We start from the raw sequence: 10,548 nt of genomic DNA, 5'->3' as shown, positions 1-10,548 counted from the left end.
AGCATTATTTTCAAAATGCCAATAATCTTCCTAAAGCATACTGATATTGAGCAATTCTGGAAATCGTTATGGACTGACTTAATAATATTTGTATTGATCTTAATAACCACATTTGGAGAGATAAAAAGATCTAGAAATGTGCAAAACCATGTCTCCTAATGAACACATTATGTACTCTCACTAGAAATTAATGTCCTAATTACTGCTCACCTGTTGTGACCTTTCCTGAGTCAGGTGCTTCTCCTCCCCTCGTCAAGCTTATCACTTGCACCTGGCGACCTGCAAGAACATTCTGATTAGGCACTGCCGCACCAGGCTGCCTCAAGAGCCTGCCTGTGCAAGAGAGCCCACAGAGCTCCATGGGAGCCCCCTTGCTGTAGTACAGGGCTGTGTGACTTTGCCTCTCCCTTCCTTCACTGGAATGATATCCCACGATACAGAGTTACTTATAAAGCCGCAGAAGGAGCTATCAGCTGGTGTGTGCTCCTCTCCCAGCTCCACGGGAATTTCAGTTATAAACTGAGTGTTTGGGGATTGTTGAAGGTAGTTAACGGCACTAACTGTAAAAACTTTCAGAACGGAATAAAAATATTCTGAGTTGGAAAAGACCCATGAGAATCACCAAAGTCCAACTCCTAGCCCTGGCACAGGACAACCCCAAGAATCCCCCTCTGTGCTTGAACAAAAGGCAATAGGCCCAGAGACCAGGATATCAAGTTGGAATTAAACAAACAAAATTTCTTTCTGCAAAAAACACCCACCTAAGAAGCCAGACACAAGTGCACACAGGTTGCTATTTTGACCTCTCCGCTGTCCCTCCTCAAAGCATCCAGTCCCTGTACTCACAGGGAGTACCCAGAGCCGCCCGTGAGGGGCTGTGCCCCCGTCCCTGCCGCTACCACCCCTCACGGGACACCCATCCCACGAACCTCCTACCCACGGGCCTGGAGCTACCCCCGAGCCTCACCTTACGCTTCCTCGCGCTGCTTCATACTGCTTCACACCGCCGGGAGAGGGACGGAGGGAGCAGGGCGGAGCCCGGGCCCGGGCCGGCCCCGCCCGCCCTCAGGTGTGAGGATCTGCCCTTTTCCAAGATGGCGCCCGCGGCCGCCGTCAGGGAGCGCTCGCGAGCGCCCTTCCCTTACCAAAGATGGCGGCGAAGGGGGGCGGGGACCCACGCCGCCGCTCCGCCGCCTCTCCCCAATCAGCGGCCGCCAACTCTCCCGTGGATGCGACGGCGCGGCCAATGGGAGCGGAGAGCGTGGCGGCCGGGCGGGGAGCGGGCCAATGGGGCGGCGGCGGGGGCAGCCGGTGTGGGGTGGTGGTGCCGGTGCGGCGGGCGCTGCCGGGCGAGGCGGGATGCGGGCGGCCCACGGGCTTTGCGCGGCGCTGGCCCTGCTCCTGCTGCCGGCCGGTGGCCGAGCGCTGCGCGACGGGGACTGCGAGGGTGAGTGCGGCCGAGCCCGGCCCGCGGGCACGGCGGGGGGAGGCCGTCCTCGCCGCCGTCTCCCGCAGTCTCGCCCCTCCGCCGGGTTGTGGGGCCGGGACGCGGAGCAGCCTCGGGGCTGTGACAGCCCCGAGTGACAGCTCGGCCGCCGGGGCTGGGCCGGGCCGGCGGGAGCGCTGCCTCCAGCGGCAGGAAAAGTCTCCCAAGTCTGGCCAAGTGCGGACGGGCCTGGCCGGGCGCCGCTCTCAGGCGACCGGTGCCGGGGCGGTGCTCGAGGCTGTCCGGTGCCGGGGCGATGCGCCGGGCGGCCCGCGGGGCAGGCGGGGCGGGGCTTCCAGCCGTGCCCCGCGCCGGGGACGGGATCTCCCTTCCGAGGGTGCTGCACTCTGTCGGGAAGTTGCCGCTCCACGGGGTCAGCGGTAGTGTAGAGTCCCCAGGGGAAAAAGGGGCGACAGCTCCGGGAGACCGGAGCGTGTCCAGGCCGGGAGATCAGTACTGGCGCAGCTCGGCACTGGCGGGGCAGCGCTCCCCGCCCGCTGTCCCTGCCGGGTGACGGTGATCAGGGCAGGGAGCGGGAGAACGCGAGTGAGGTTACTCAGCCGGGACTCCCCCTTAGTCATCCCAGAATTACGGAGTGCTCGGAGTCCTCTCAGTGCGCACAGCCAGGAGCCGCGAGCAGCTGATCCAAATCAAGTCGGGCCCTTTGTGTACCACGGAAATACAAACGCCTCGGGGGTGGAACCTGTTGAGCTGCACAGCAAATTAAGCTGCTCCTGTGCAATGAGCTGAACAGATTCCCCAAGTGAAGCAAGAATAACTTGAGGTGGGGCTCTAGTAGCTGGCTGGGAGTTTGGGATACTAATATCCCTCCTCTGCAGTAAGACAGAATGAGGGGAGGGAACCCCGTAAATCAAAACTTCCAGCTGCTGTCACAGCACTAGACTGGAAACATGTTTCTGTCCTACGGTGGCTGTCAGTGTCACTGCCTGCAAGATTTTCACTTCCCAATAGCTTACAGTGGACATCAGTGTGTCTGTAACTGGGATAGATGGGTGGGAGGTAAATAAGAATGTGCTGTATCCATACAAAAAACGTTTTCCAAAATGGCCCATCTCATAATTAGTTCTAGTTCTCATATAATGAGAGTACATTTCTGCTCAGTTCTGTGAAGGCCATGCTCCATTTCCTGTCATGCCCAATTACTGTGCCATGCATTGTGTTCTGAGTTGAACACAAGTTGCTAATGACAATAATATTTTCCAGTCCCTTCCTGTTGGAGTAAACAAATCCCACAAAAGCCATAACTCATACCTGTTCCTTAGAGGCAGAATGGTTCCTGGCACTCATCTTGCATGGGAAGGTGTGAGAATCCCCAGGTGCTGAGCAAGAATTGGGGGGACTGAAGAGTGCTCGGTCCAGGTGATGCTGATATCCACAGATGAGTTGTGAGCAGCGGGATGACCAAAATCTGACACTCAGGGTGTCCCTGAGTCATCCCACAAGCTGTCTGCCCTCCTTCCCAGCCACACACGGGGCTGCTGCACCTTGGAGCACGTGTGGAGCGACTGCTGCCCAGGGAAGGAGCAACGACCGGTTTGTGCAGCCCTTCCCACAGGCAGGAACTTGGATCTGTCCTCTCAGGGGCAGCTGCACTTGTGGGAGTTGCCTTATGTCTAGGAGTCTTCCCTCTTTCCATCTGAAACTGCATCAGAAGCTTGTGGAAATGAAAGAAGGAGAAAGGGGACATAGCATGGGATCACATTTCTTTTTCTCTTGGAAGTAATTTCAGCTGAAGCAGCCTGGTAATCAGTGATACCGTGTCACTGAGTCTCAGAGGACTATGTACAGAGTTGGTTTTCAATCAGCACTGGGTTTCACACCCAGGTTCTTACAAGTTGCTTCCCAAAGCAGCAAGACAACTTTAAATGTACATTTCTGCATGGGAGTGGTTTGGTGTTCATCATATGACCCTGTGCTCACTCAGGACAATGTACAGAGACCCCTAGACACTGCCATGGATCTCATTTCTCAGATTGTCACAAACCCTCCAAAACCACCAGGGCATGTTGTTGATTCACGTGTGCTCTGAATGACTTTCTGAACCATGGGTGAAGTTCAGAAAACTTCACTGTTTTCCAGTTATCCAAACTGTTATCCAAACCCCCGATTCCATTTCCCTACAAGTGTTCTCTAAGAGCTGCCATGAGATTGCTGCTCTGGCTGATAACTCCATCCATCTTCCCTTCCAGTGTGTGTCACATTCCTGGGAAGGTTCTACCAGAGTCTAAAGGACAATGACGTTGAATTCACACCTTCCAGTATTGAAAAGGAGCTCTTGAAATCCTGCAAAGAAGCAAAGGGCAAAGAGAATCGCCTGGTAAGTAGGGGGAGTCACTAATATTTCCCCTCTGCAAATGAGGGGAAACTGAGTTTGTATGATGTGGCTTCCCAAGGGCTGTTTTTGCTGGCTCTGTGGCCACAGTGGGTCCTGTATTTTTTATGAAATCTCTTTACCAAAAGATAAAATTTTGTATCTCAATCTCTTTGCCAAAAAAAGAAAGGGAAAAAACCACCACCCTGTCAACAGTGATTGGACTGGCTGGCATCTCACTGTTACTGAAGCAGTGGATATTACAAAGCTTTTGTTTGCTGTAGGGCTTCCCTGTCCCTTAAATGGTATTTGGGGTGCTATATAATCTGTTAAAATATTTATACTCTTCAGCTGTTTAGCTGAAAACTAAACAAAGGAAAACAAAATTGCCCTAACTAAAACCAGAGCCAATTTGTGAATGAAGAGGCCCAAGGAAAAGGCCTGAACTAACCTCAGAGAACTGCAGAGATACCATCTGACATGCAGAGGAGGAACACTTCAGAGAGACTCTTTGAAGAAGACTTTATTCCTAATCCTGTTCAATTTTTATAAAGTTAAGGAACAAGACCAGCCTCAGCAGCTGTAAAATCATTGCAATGGAAAACACCTGCTCAGTATTCTGGGCTCAGTTAGGCTCCTTTTGCCCAGCTCTGGCAGTCCCTTTGGGAGGTTCTCTAACAGTAAACATTCAGCTGCAAAACCAGATGAGGACAGGGACAGAAAACTCTGCTTTTAGAAGCTTTTTTTCCATGCATCCCCACTTCACTCTTTTCTTTCCTCTAGTGCTATTACATTGGGGCCACAAGTGATGCTGCCACCAAAATCATTAATGAGGTATCAAAGCCCATGAGTCACCACATCCCTGTGGAAAAGATCTGTGAGAAGCTAAAGAAGAAAGACAGTCAGATCTGTGAACTAAAATACGGTGAGTTGCCTGCACGAGAGGAAATGCCCATGATTTGCTGGGGTGTGGATGACTGGGGGTGAAGCAACATCCTAAAACCACTCAGGACTGAGTTCTGTAGCCTAGTTAGGTTGCACAACCTGGGTTGCTCTCCATGAACATCCTAGAGAGTTCTATGTAGATGCTTAGGTAAGACTTCTAACCCTTCTTGGCTTCTGCAGGGACTCTGATCAGCCCTGGGATAACTAACTCCCAGGTGTAGCAGCACTGCTGTGCTCACATTGCTGTTTGGATTGTCGTGTTTGGGAGGGTGTGTGGCACAGCCTGTGCTGGCAGCAGGCAGGGCTGTCACTGTGGCAGGGCTCAGGTCCTTGGCTGAGCGCTGCAGTCCCTGCTGCTCTCCTGTTCCCAGCAGCAGGGTGATAAATGATGCTTTCTCACCTCCTCTGATGTCTCTGAGAGCATTCCACTCTCTATTTCTCATCACCTTCCTTGTACCCTCATGTTCCTAGATGGCTTAGAAATGCCTCATTCTGCTTTCCCTTATAGCTGCCCTTAACACCCCTTGGAGACAGCCCCTTGGATTGGCGGTCTTTATACTTTTCATTTCTCCTACTAAGGTCATATTGCTTCCTAAAAAGCTTTTTGTTGGTGTCACTTTCTTATCTTTCCCCTGAAATCACTCTGCTACATTTCTTTTATCCAGTGGAAAAGAAGTGTTGCTGCTCATGTAATAAAGGGGCTTTCAGGGCTATTGTGGAACTCCTGCACGGAAACTGCAACCAAGCCTTCTGTCTTCTAATAATTTTTAGCATTAAGAGCCTTATCTGCTGTCAAAACCTAACTTAGACGTTCCTTCCACCCCTGGCACCTCTCTCCCTGTTGGGTTTTGGCTTCCTCGCCCACCTGGCATGTCTGAGTGCAGCTTTGCTCTCTCCGCAGACAAACAGATCGACCTGAGCACCGTCGACCTGCGCAAGCTGCGCGTCAAGGAGCTGCGGCGGATCCTGGATGACTGGGGCGAGGTGTGCAAGGGCTGTGTCGAGAAGTACGACTTCATCCGCAGGATCCACGAACTGATGCCCAAGTACGCGCCGAGGGCGGCCGGCGCCCGGACAGACCTCTGAGGGCCGAGACTGGGGCGATGGATCCTGGGGCTCTGAGGGGCGAGACCGGGCCTGTGAGGGGCGACCTCGAGGCTCTGAGGGGCGACGCCAGCCCCGCGCTTTGTACGGGACTTTCATTAAAGTTCGCCGGTGTGTACCGGGCGGAGCCGTGCCGTGTGACGTGATTGCAGGACACTCCCCCTGCGCCCCCCCGCACCCGCCGGGTTCCGACATCCCCCGTTCCCCCCCCGGGTTCCGACATTCCCCGTCGTCCCCCCCCCCGCCCTCGCTCCATCCGCGGAGCGGCCCCGCGCGCGCCCCCCCAGCCCGCCGAGGGGCGGGGCTTCGCCGCCCGCCCTGATTGGCCGCCCGGCCGTCGCGCGCGGGCGGCGGGAAGCGCCGTGTGACGTCACGGCCCCGTGACGCCGGCTTGCGGCGCGGCGCGCGCGGGGCGATGACGTAGAGCCCGCGCGGCGCGGCGGCCGGAGCCGCCTTCGCTCCCTTTTGTCCAAGATGGCGGCGGCCGCCGGAGGCGCCTCCTGAGCCGCGGGCCCGGCGCGATGAAGCGCGGCAGCGACCGCGACTCGAGCCCGCCGGGGGCCGCGGGCGGACGCGCGGCCGCCGCCGCCAAGCGGCCCCGCGACCGCGACCGCGAGAGCAGCAGCCGGCGCGGCCCGCACCGCAGCTCGGGCGCCTCCCGCAGCAGCCGGGACAAGTCCACGCCCGGCGGCGGCGGCGGAGGCGGCGGCGGCACCACCACCAGCAGCAGCGGCGGCGGAAGCGGCTCCAGCTCCCGCAGCCACCGCGGCGATGAACGCGCCGGCGGCGGCGGCGACTCGAACCACCGCCCGGCGGGGAGCGGCTCGGCCTCGGGCGCCCGCGGCGGCAGCCAGGCCGCCCCCTCGTCCTCCTCCTCCTCCTCGTCCCGGGCGCTCGGCGTGCCCAAGGCCAAGGCGCTGCCGGGCGCCGTGGTAGCCCCGTCGCTGCTGCTGGCCGGGCCGCCGCCGGGCGCCGCGCCCTCGCTGCTGCTGGCGCCGCTCGGGGGCTCGGCCGGGCTGGCCGGGGAGCCGCCCGGCTCCTGCGAGTACAAGACGCTGCTGGTGAGCGGGCTGAGCGCGGCCCTGCCCGACCAGCTGCTGGAGGACGGGCTGTTCCGCCTCTTCCAGCGCTTCGCGGGCGGGGGCGCCGGGGACATCAGTGTCAAGCTCTCCCACACGCCCGAGCTCGGCCGCGTCGCCTACGTGAACTTCCGACACCCCGGGGACGCCCGCGACGCCCGCCGGCACGCCCGGGCCCGGCAGCTGCTCCTCTACGACCGGCCGCTCAAGGTGGAGCCGGTGTACCTGCGCGGGGGCCGGCGCAGCCGCACGCCGCCCCCCGCGCCCTCCCCGGAGCCGCTGGGGTACCTGCCGCCCCTGCACAGCGCCTACCAATACAAGCAGCGCTCGCTGTCGCCGGTCACCAGCCCCTTGCTGCGGGAGCCACGGCCCCGCCACGCAGCCGCTGCCGCCTTCGCGCTGGAAGCGGCCGCTATCGGGCTCTCCCGGGAGCGGGAGCGGGCCCTGGATTACTACGGGCTGTACGACGAGCGCGGCCGCCCGTACAGTTACCCCATCGTGGCCGAGGAAGACCTGATGCCAGAGGATGACCAGAGAGCCACCCGCAACCTCTTCATCGGCAACCTGGACCACAACGTGTCGGAGGTGGAGCTGAGGCGCGCCTTTGAGAAGTACGGCATCATCGAGGAGGTGGTGATCAAGCGCCCCGCACGCGGCCAGGGCGGTGCCTACGCCTTCCTCAAGTTCCAGAACTTGGACATGGCTCACCGGGCCAAGGTGGCCATGTCGGGCCGCGTTGTGGGCAGGAACCCCATCAAAATCGGCTACGGAAAAGCCAACCCCACCACCCGGCTGTGGGTGGGGGGCCTTGGCCCCAGCACTTCCCTGGCCGCCCTGGCCAGGGAGTTCGACCGCTTTGGCAGCATCAGGACTATTGACTACGTGAAGGGCGACAGCTTCGCTTACATCCAGTACGAGAGCCTGGACGCTGCCCAGGCCGCCTGCGCGCAGATGAGGGGCTTTCCCCTGGGCGGACCGGAGAGGAGGCTCCGAGTAGATTTTGCCAAAGCAGAAGAGACGAGATACCCGCAGCAGTACCAGCCCGCGCCGCTGCCCGTGCACTACGAGCTGCTGGCTGACGGGTACAGCCGGCACCGGAGCCTGGAGCAAGACTTGAGGGTGCGGGATAGGACTCCTCCGCACCTCCTGTACTCGGACAGAGACAGGAGCTTTGTGGAGGCGGACTGGGCCAGCCCTGCCAAAAACGCCGAACGCAGGAACAACCTGGAGAGCTACAGCCGGTCCGTGCGCAGCCGGAGCGGGGAGCGCTGGGGCAGCGACGGCGACCGCAGCGTGCCCAAACCGTGGGAAGAGAGGCGGAGACGCCGGAGTCTTTCCAGTGACCGCGGGAGGACTACTCACTCGCCTTACGAGGACAGAAGCAGGACAAAGGCCAGTGGGCCAGCTCTAGACCGCAGCCCTGACAGGGCTCGCAAGGAGAATCACACTACAGAACCCGGAGCCGAGAAGGAGCAGAGCAACTCCCTCCAGAACAATCGTCACGCGGCCGACGAGAAACCCCACCGTGAGCCGGCCGATGCTCCCCAGCCCAAAAAAAGGGACAGCGAACGCAATCATCGAACTGGTGAATCGGAATCCAAAACTCACGAGGAGCCAAAATCCGAGACCAAAAAGCTAAAGAATTTATCAGAATATGCTCAGACACTGCAACTTGCTTGGAATGGGCTTCTTGTGCTAAAAAACAGCTGCTTCCCCACCTCTATGCACATCCTGGAGGGAGACCTGGGTGTCATCAACGGACTCCTCAAAGACCATTCATCCGGCGGGAAGTTGACGCAGCTCAAAATCGCTCAGAGACTTCGGCTGGACCAGCCCAAGCTGGATGAAGTCACCCGGCGCATCAAACAAGGCAGCCCCAACGGCTACGCCGTGCTCCTGGCCACCCAGTCCGCCCCGGCAGGGGCAGGGGCCGAGGGGACCTTCCCTGTGGTAGAGCCTGGCTTGCAGCGACGGCTTCTCAGGAATCTGGTCTCCTACTTGAAACAGAAGCAGGCTGCTGGGGTTATCAGCCTGCCCGTGGGAGGGGCAAAGGGCAGGGACAGCACAGGCATGCTTTACGCGTTCCCTCCTTGCGAGTTCTCTCAGCAGTACCTCCAGTCAGCACTAAGGACATTGGGGAAGTTAGAAGAAGAACATATGGTGATAGTTATAGTCAAAGACACTGCCTAGCCCACACTGTCTTTTCAAATTCCATGTTTTCTTTGTGTGTCACACAGCCCAGTTGTTTTTAAGGCTGATCATTTTGGTTAAGGCTCAAAACACCTTGACCAAAGTGGTAAGATTTTTAGTTTCTAATTAATTTTAATACCTATAATATCTATTAAAATTTTAAATAGAGCCCATTTTATTCGTTTTTAATATGTGACACTGTCCGCTGTTGTTCTGTATTTTTATTTTTTAACTGTATGAAAAGTTGTCAGTAAAGCCTTGTTCACTGATGGATTTCTAAACTTGTGCGGTATCCGAGTTCTTGTGGCCAGGAAGGAAGGATGAGCTCCCTGTGCTGCAGGAGCAGCCAGGCCAGGCCAGGCCCCAGCCCAGTTCAGTTCTCAGATCCCAACCTTGAGCACCGCATTCATCTTTATGTGTCCTTCAAGGTGGGAGGGGAAGGGAGGTTCTTAGTGCTGTATCAAAGATTGAAAGGTTGGTTCTCTATTTTTTTTGTCCTGTTTGCTTTTTATTTCAAAAATTTGAGTCTGGATGCTTTGCTGTTGAGTCTCTATTTGAGAATAGAAGCTTCCCAGGAAGCCAGCAACCAAGGAAGCAAATCCTGATCAAGAATAAAAGTGTTTTTCATTCACACCAAAAAATTAGTTGATACTTGGCAAAAAGTTTGCTGCTGAGGAATGGATGCTGTATTCAAGTTGGTGAGGTTTGAGACCACCTGGCATATGTCTCAGTCATAGAAGTTCTTGAATAAAACAAAGGTTTGACACATTACCAATTTTTATAAAAGGCAAAACAAGCAGAAGGAAAAAAAAGGTGATTTAAGGGGGAACCCCCTTGGGCTCATATTAGATGTGGACAAGCTAGGGGCACAAAGTTGTTTGGTGAGCTGGAGGTGCCCATTTGCAGTCAATCATGTTGTACTACCTGGAATCCTTTATTGAAGGATAAATGGCTAATTTTTTTTCCTAAGGTTTAAATTTGTTTGCAGGCTTACAAAAACACACAGAAACGTGTCTGTCTGGCTGAGAATATCTTCTGTTACCACAGGTGACCTGTAACAGAGGAACCACTGGAGATCAAAATCTGAGCTCTCAAAGGGATGGATCTATCACCTTTGCTGTCTTTATGAGGTGGTTGGTTGGGAGCCAGACCCTTTGAGTGCTCAGCAGCATAAGGACGTGGTAACGAGTCCAAGCTGGAGTTAAAATCCACACTGTTCTGTTTGGGGATATTTTTATTTTTTAAAATGATGCCTGTAGATTTTAGGAGACTTACAGAAAATTGTGTGGGATTAAAAATGCTACGTTTTAAAGTTTCTTTAGATTTGCAGGTGGTTTCTTTGTCGTTGTTCTCTTAGTAAGCAAGTGAACAAATTCCTGGGAGATTTGTCTCGCACCAGTCTCTGTGACCCA

At 56.2% G+C, this 10,548-nt stretch overlaps 2 protein-coding genes across 2 annotated transcripts; both read left to right on the top strand.

The window, feature by feature from the left end:
- Positions 1 to 1,295: 1,295 nt before the first annotated feature.
- On the top strand, positions 1,296 to 5,996 carry MANF (mesencephalic astrocyte derived neurotrophic factor). Its single transcript, XM_058813082.1, has 4 exons — positions 1,296 to 1,447; positions 3,697 to 3,824; positions 4,602 to 4,743; positions 5,665 to 5,996. Exons 1-4 carry the CDS (start codon positions 1,360 to 1,362, stop codon positions 5,847 to 5,849), a joined length of 543 nt encoding a protein of 180 aa, XP_058669065.1. The 5' UTR covers positions 1,296 to 1,359; the 3' UTR covers positions 5,850 to 5,996.
- A 392-nt stretch (positions 5,997 to 6,388) lies between these two features.
- On the top strand, positions 6,389 to 10,421 carry RBM15B (RNA binding motif protein 15B). The gene has a single exon (XM_058812973.1). It carries the CDS (start codon positions 6,389 to 6,391, stop codon positions 9,134 to 9,136), a length of 2,748 nt encoding a protein of 915 aa, XP_058668956.1. The 3' UTR covers positions 9,137 to 10,421.
- Positions 10,422 to 10,548: the final 127 nt, after the last annotated feature.

Source organism: Ammospiza caudacuta, chromosome 12, assembly GCF_027887145.1.
Source record: "Ammospiza caudacuta isolate bAmmCau1 chromosome 12, bAmmCau1.pri, whole genome shotgun sequence".
Classification (NCBI taxonomy): domain Eukaryota; kingdom Metazoa; phylum Chordata; class Aves; order Passeriformes; family Passerellidae; genus Ammospiza; species Ammospiza caudacuta.
Note: the sequence above shows the minus strand (reverse complement) of the source record. Positions and strands in the feature narration are given on the sequence as shown.

Excerpts from the sequence above, each read along its gene's own strand:
- MANF (XM_058813082.1), top strand. The coding sequence starts at position 1,360 with ATGCGGGCGGCCCACGGGCTTTGCGCGGCGCTGGCCCTGCTCCTGCTG. Across the intron at positions 1,448-3,696 it reads GCGCGACGGGGACTGCGAGG|TGTGTGTCACATTCCTGGGA; the intron begins GTGAGTGCGGCC and ends CTTCCCTTCCAG. Across the intron at positions 3,825-4,601 it reads AGGGCAAAGAGAATCGCCTG|TGCTATTACATTGGGGCCAC; the intron begins GTAAGTAGGGGG and ends TCTTTCCTCTAG.
- RBM15B (XM_058812973.1), top strand. The coding sequence starts at position 6,389 with ATGAAGCGCGGCAGCGACCGCGACTCGAGCCCGCCGGGGGCCGCGGGC.